Source organism: Echinops telfairi, unplaced genomic scaffold, assembly GCF_000313985.2.
Source record: "Echinops telfairi isolate 266 unplaced genomic scaffold, ASM31398v2 ScPeMD7_7469;HRSCAF=8507_1, whole genome shotgun sequence".
NCBI lineage: Eukaryota > Metazoa > Chordata > Mammalia > Afrosoricida > Tenrecidae > Echinops > Echinops telfairi.
This window is the reverse complement of record NW_022111373.1, coordinates 84,890,873-84,897,739: the sequence shown is the minus strand read 5'-3', so window position 1 is coordinate 84,897,739 and position 6,867 is coordinate 84,890,873. Positions and strand designations below refer to the sequence as shown.

At 46.8% G+C, this 6,867-nt stretch overlaps 1 protein-coding gene across 1 annotated transcript; it reads left to right on the top strand.

Moving 5' to 3' along the window:
* The first annotated feature begins 650 nt into the window (after positions 1-650).
* Positions 651-2,508, top strand: LOC115873744 (60S ribosomal protein L30-like). The gene is made up of 2 exons (XM_030888937.2): positions 651-744; positions 2,109-2,508. The coding sequence occupies exons 1-2, from the start codon at positions 651-653 to the stop codon at positions 2,459-2,461; spliced, it is 447 nt and encodes a 148-aa protein (XP_030744797.1). The 3' UTR covers positions 2,462-2,508.
* The last annotated feature ends 4,359 nt before the right edge of the window (positions 2,509-6,867 follow it).

The following is a 6,867-nucleotide window of genomic DNA, read 5'->3' as shown; positions in this document are numbered from 1 at the left end:
GTACGTCCGAGAGCATCGGATCCTGGAGGGAAGATGGACACTCGGCCTTCAGACGCCAGCAGACTAAATGGAGGCCATCGTGAGCAGCAGGAACTTCCCATGTGTATATTTTTGTTTAGTAAAGATTTTTGTGATTTTGTGAAGGAGTCCTGGGGCATAATGGGCTTTGCACTGGGCTGCTAACCACAAGGTCAGCAGTTTGAAACCATCAGCCACTCCATGGGAGCGAGGTGAGATGCTCCACTGCTGTAAAGAGTTACAGTCTCAGAAACCCACGGGGCAGGTCTCCCCTGCCCTGCAGGTTTGTGATGACTGGGAAATGATTTTTGTAGCCATACTTTTTGGGTCAGCTTTGTATATTTTGGGCTTAACTGAATTTTTAATGCCAGAAAAGACTCTTGGCCTATCTATCCCTCCACTTCTTTTTATTATTATAATAAAATTTTACATTCGCTTACTTTTGTGCATTCAAGTAATTCTAATTTTCAAAAGTTTATTTTATGTCTGACAGTGCTGTTTGACTGTAATATGAAGTCCAGCCCCAGATTTGCAGATTCCCCTTGGCACTGTGTCACCGGAGGGCAAGCGTGGAAGAAAGAATCACAAGATGGTTTCCATCCCTAGGTTAGGATTTACTAGCTTTGCGATCGATGTCTAACCTCTCTGCCGCCTTTGGCACCTGTTGGATTTTAAGCTTGAGGGAAAAGGAGGGCACCAAATCGGGTGCGCGCCAGCAGGTGGCCGGTGAGTGCTTCCATCCTTGCGACGGCCTCCTTTGCACGTTGGCTTTTCTGTTGACCACCACATAGCTTGAGACCTTTGGGTGGTTTCATGAAAGGGAAGGCGAAGGCTCCTCCCGCCGTCTCCCTCTGGCCTCGCCACCCGTGGCGCTGGCGTGTTCCATGCTGCCTCAGTCCAGCTGACAGTGCTTCATGCTTAGGAAGGGACTTTTTTTCTGGAATGACTCATTGCTCAACGATAGAGAGGCGGACCCTTTGCCTGTAGATCCATTGTACGCTTCCGAAGGAGGCCATGTCTGATTTGCCTGGTTGGGAACGATTGTTTTATGTACCTAGGTTTGTTTTAAACTCTACCCAGGTCAAATCTGGCGTTGGGTTTTATAATGTATGCCAGGTAAAGATCGAAGCACCAGTGCACTGTCGACAGAGAAAGCAGCAGTGGCTGCAGCAGCATCTTGCCAGTGTTCAGTGGGCAGGACAGTCTCCCGGGCCATTGTCCTTTCTGTATCTCTCTCCTGCCCTGTGGAGGTGCCGGCGCCAGGGGTCTGTCCGTGGTGCCATGCAACCCCTGTGCCGCTGCCGCTGCTGAGTTCTGACTCTCTTTGTGTTAGGGTCAAATTATAAGGCGAGGGTGTTTTTTTCTTAATGAAAACCAGTGATAGGTTATGGAATATTTTTTGGGGGGTACACATACCTGTGAGAAGCAGCATTTCGTTTTGTTGGTCAGATAGCAAATCCTTCTGCTTTCCTTATCGACAGCCTGCCTGGGTCTACCCTGCGGCTTGTCGTCGTTTCTCTTCCCTCCGTGTGTGAGGATAGCCAAGCTCGGGGCTGCTCCCCGGCATCGCTTCCCCAAGAGGGATTTCCTGTATGATTCATTCGAGTCTGATGATAACACAAGGAGCTCCACAATGTCATTTAAAAAATAAAATAAAACCTCTTATTGATGCCTAGTCCAGGTGGAGACAAAGGCGGGCGTGATGCATGTACAATTGGATGGACTTGGCCTTGGCTGTGTGTGCATTCCATGGCCCCTAGTCAGAAAGAGAAGGTCATCCCTGGATTCCCTTCACTCCGAGTCCGCTCCTGTCCCCAGAGGTGACCCACCACTGCCCCCCTCTAACTCTGTGCATTTCTGAGCTTCCTGTGCGTGTCCCCCGAAGGTAGCACGATGGGACTTTGCCTCATTTACTAAACACTGAGCCTGCGAGGCTCACCCTGCGTGTTTGCTCTCTCGCGTTTCTCTGTAGAGTCTCGTCACGTAAGGTGTCTCTTGGTACTACAGCCAATTACCACGTGCCCACTGCCTTAAAAGTACGCTCGTGGGGTCTTCCTTCCTTTCTCCCTGCCCGGCCGTCCGCACCGAAGACAGGAAGGTGGTGGCCGCAAAGGAGACGAAAAAGTTGCTGGAGCCCATCAACTTGCGGCTCCAACTCGTTATGAAAATTGGGAAGTACGTGCTGGGCTTCAAGCAGACGCTGAAGATGAGCAGGCAAGACAAAGCGAAACTGGTCATCCTGGCCAACAGGTGCCTGGCCTGGAGGCAATCAGAAATTGAGGACTACGCCAGGTTGGCCAAAACCGGTGTCCATCACTCCAGCGGCCACATGGAGTTGGGCACAGCATGTGGCAAGTCCTATAGGGTGTGCACGCTGGCCATCATCGACCCCGGGGATTCTGATATCATTAGAAGCAGGCCAGAACAGACTGGTGAAAAATAAATCCCGCAATATTTTTCTTTAATAAAACTGGCCAGAGCTTGTTTAAAAAAAAAAAAGTACGCTCGTGAATCCGGCCACAGTCTGGGCCTCCGCAGACCAGCAGCACTGTCACTAGGTTCAGGTCAGGGTGCTGGTAAGCTGCTTCCGCCTGAAGGGTTGCAAGCATGATAGCCTTTGTGCTGTTTGCATCCCACCCCAGCAGACGAAGCAACTTCCCACCGATCATAAGGTAACCGGGTCTCCTGTCTGGTTTCCCTCAGCTGGCTCAGAATGAAAGTATAGGCTTGCTGGTTTTGTCTTAAGACACTTATCCTGGGGCAAGTAACTGGTGTATTCCATCCATCCATTCATATATAGACCCATCAAACATGCACATATATATATGTGTAGATGGTGAGGCTAGTTCATTTGAACCTATGCAGTTCTTGATTATGAAAAGCACATCTGGGCAGGGATGAGGGAACAGGAGTGATAGCAGGGAAACAACCGTTAAAAGATCAAGTAAAATACAGCAAAGTAAGTGCTGTTATCGTTGGTAGGTCCAGTGGGATTGGTTTGACTTTGTGACCCTCTGTACAACAGGACAGACACCTCCCGGTCTGCACCCTCCTGGGGACTGTTGTTATATTTGTCCACTGTTGAAGTCCCTGTGTCCGTCCATCCTGTCCAGGGCCGCCGTCTTTGTCGCAGCCCCTCTGCGGAACCAGGCATGCTGTCCCTCTCCAGGGGACGGTTTGTCAAAGTTTGCACGACAGGGCTCAGCATCTGTACCTGTGAGGAGCGTTCTGGCGGTACTTCTCCAAGGCCGACTGGTTTGTTCTTTGGGCGGCCCATGGCACTGTCAATATTTTTTGCTAGCACCATCATTCAGATGTATCGATTCTTCTTCTGTAGAGATGTGCTCATGAAGACAACCAGTGCAGAGGGCAACGTAGCGCAATCTGTTGAAGATCATGCATTGTCACGTAGAATATTCCAGGTGACATTTAAATGAAAGAAGTTGAGGGAGTTTTATAATAACAATGGTAGATATGTCTGAAGTACCTACTGTGAACCAGGTTTGTTTTCGTTTTGATAGTCTTCACGTGACGCCCCTGTGAGGGTTGGACTCCACATCATCTGAATCTTACTGATAATAAATCCAAGCCAAGGAGGTGTCAGCATTGGGTTTTACCCATACTGTCTGGCTCAGATCAATGCACTTAACCTGCATTTTATACTGGTTTGCTATGGATATAGCATTTGTTGTGATGTACAGCAAATACAATTTTGATCTCTGAAATACATCGCTTTTTTTGGGGGGGCAGGGTGTCTTCCTCAGGGATCGAGCATAGTTTGGGTGTGGTAGTTATGTTCCAGAATGACACCTCCTGATGGCTTCCATGTGAGGTTCTTTGTATATAATCCAGCGCTTTCCCAAGTGTGTTTATGTGAAGAGTCAAGAGAGAGACTGTTGGACCCAAAACCCTTCTCTCATCAAATGAACTACGGATCCTGCTTGGAGAATCACGTGGCAGATGATGAGGTGAAAGGTTTGGGGTCTGCTTACTTTGGCTTTGTTTGACAAGAGTTTCCCATGTGGCTTTATCTCTGACTTTTTCCATTACACTGTGGATGGACATTTGTATTGTTTTCCGTTCAGAGCTGCTATGAGTCAGGATGTCGTAAACATTCTGGTGTCTATCTTTTTGTGTCTGGTGGACACACCATACGCACAGATTTCGATTGGGTGCCCACCTAGAAATCCTGCCCTCTGAACATCCCACGGAAGGAGCCCTGGTGGTCTGAGTGCTTGAGGACTTTGGGTGCTAACCATCAGTAGTTTGAACCTGCCAACCACTCTGTTAGGGAAAGGTGTGGAGTCTGCTTCCAGAACCTTAAAAAACCCAGCGGCCCATTTTACTCTCTAACCTGTCAGGTAGCTGTTAGAATCAATGCAACAGCACCTGAAAGAGACAGAATCCCATGGAATAGACTGAACTTTCTGGAACAAAGGGCATTTTTGTGTTGGGAAGGTGAGGGAAAGTTGTTACTTTGACTTCCATATTGTTTGTTACTCTTTATACTTAAGGACTGTGTCTCTGAATATTCTCTCCATAATGTAAACGCCTATCCATAGAGGATGAAAAACATTTGAAAAATGGGCCGGATTTGCCTCTCTTTAGCCTTCCTTTTAGTGAGGCCTATTTAACAGATATGTGTTGCTGCTTAATCGATTGCCACTCATAGGGACCCCATTGGACAGCCTCTGTGGGTTTCTGAGACAAGCTCTTTAAGGGATAGACAGCCTCCTCTTTCTCCCAAGGAGCAGCTGGTGGTTTTGAACTGTTAACTCGTGTTGAGCAGCCCAGTGTATAACCACTGTGCCCTTCAGGGCTTCTCTGTGATGCCGATATTTTTGGGGAAATTGATGTGCATTACCAGTGATCTTACAACTCCCCTAAGTAGCTTAGTCAGAAAAACAATTCCTACTACCTGGAAACCGTATTGATGGGGTTCATCCAAAAGCCTGTGCCCTACTGCACCTTTTTCTTCATCCAAGTTTTGTCACACACTCCCCTGCCCTCGGTTTTAGCTCTCCAGACCTGGGAAAGAGGGTGCTTTCTGTTTCGTTTTTTGCTCTTGCTCTGTTTTTTTCCCCATCTTGTGTTGTTCGTATCACCAGATGACACCATCACTAAGACTGGGCTCCTGCTCTGGGCACACGAACTCAGCCAGAAGCGTCCAGCTCAGCTCTTCTGCCTCACGCAGCCCTTGCCCCTTTCCTGGCGGACATGAATCTCCTGGTGCAGGCTGGATGGGGACGGAGGGGAGTTGTCAGTGCTGGGAATGATGGGGGCCATGGAATATAAGTAGGAGAAGTCCCCACAGAGGCGCAGGTTTGATTTGGAAGTGAAAATAAGCAGCGTGGACCCCTGGAGTGCTCTCTCCCTGATTCCTTCGTTCCCCTGCCTGGGGAGATACCTAGTATCAAACTAGACATCATTTGGAATATATTATGCCAATAATCTTCTATTAAATTTGGAGTTCATTGCTTACTATTTCCCCCTTTCTCTGCATTTCTTTTTCAGTTGGATCAAGATCCTTAAAAGAATATTGTTTGTTGTAGTCTTTGCCTTACTAATGATAAACTTTCATGTTCCTGGGATATAAAGCCATCCTAGAGATATGCTCTGATACTTCTTATAGAGAATTATTGCCTGTTAGATGCCATTGCTATAAAAAAAAGAAAAAAAAATGTAAGTAAACTCAACCAACTTCCATTCCCATCAACCTAGTTACATCAAAGAAGGTTTTTTACTTACATTTTATTTTTTTAATATAATAGTTTTGTTGACATAATCTTACACAACCCAATATGTCTATTCATAAATGATTCTCAATTCTGTTGTTCAGTCACCTCGAGAGGAGTTATACAATCATCAATGCTATCAGCTCCCCGTGGCCCCCCTTCCTCACCCTCTTTCTTGTACCCTCAGGGAGCCGTTACTCCTGTTACTGTTTCTGAAGGGTTATCTATCTTAATTTTCCTATACCAAGCAATCTTACGTATACAAATAAGCATAATGTGAATCTAACATGATTAATGAGATAAAACAAATAAATACCTTAATAGGAAGGGGAGAAATACTGAGTAACTAGAGGATATTTATATAGTTCTCATTGGTGTCCTATTGCACCCTGGATTTATCATGTTCCGTGTGGCCCTACTGAGAGGGACCTTCCAATTACTTTGCAGATGAGCTTTGGGTCTCTACTGCATCCACGCGCCTTCACATTGAGTTGGTTGCGTTTTTATTGACTTGCTTGCGTGGGTTTGAACATCTGAAACCTCTTCACGTTGACACTTCATGATCACATTTTAATGTAAAAAAAAGTGGAGTAGAACTACTATTTAAGCCTTTTTTAATCCATCAATAAAAAAATTCATCTTTGCACACGTGGAGCACTTAGAAAAACCTACACCTTCCTAATCCATCACATTGAGACATGCACGTCTAATGAAAACACAGTTATTCATAAGTTAGTGTGTCTCTAATTGCTATAAAATTAGAGGTTTGATTTGTTCGGTTGTTATTGGTAGTCATTGCGATAATTGGGGGAAGTACCATGGACTCTCAGAGGACAAACAGCTCTGTCTTGGAGGAAGTCCTGTACTTTGGACATGTCCTCCGGAGAGGTCGGTCCCTGGAGAAGGACATTGGGCTTGGTAAAGGCAAGGGGCCGTGAAGAAGAGGAAGACCCTGACTGAGGTGGACGGCCACAGGGGCTGCCACAGTGGGCTCGGGCTATGAGCACGTGGGAGGCTGGTGCAGGGCTGGGCGGGGTTCGTTCTGCAGTACAGAGGGGTGCTCTCCGTTGGGACCAATTTGAGGGCCTCTAACAATGACAACAACAACAATGAT

Excerpts from the sequence above, each read along its gene's own strand:
- LOC115873744 (XM_030888937.2), top strand. The coding sequence starts at position 651 with ATGTCTAACCTCTCTGCCGCCTTTGGCACCTGTTGGATTTTAAGCTTG. Across the intron at positions 745-2,108 it reads TGCGCGCCAGCAGGTGGCCG|ACAGGAAGGTGGTGGCCGCA; the intron begins GTGAGTGCTTCC and ends TCCGCACCGAAG.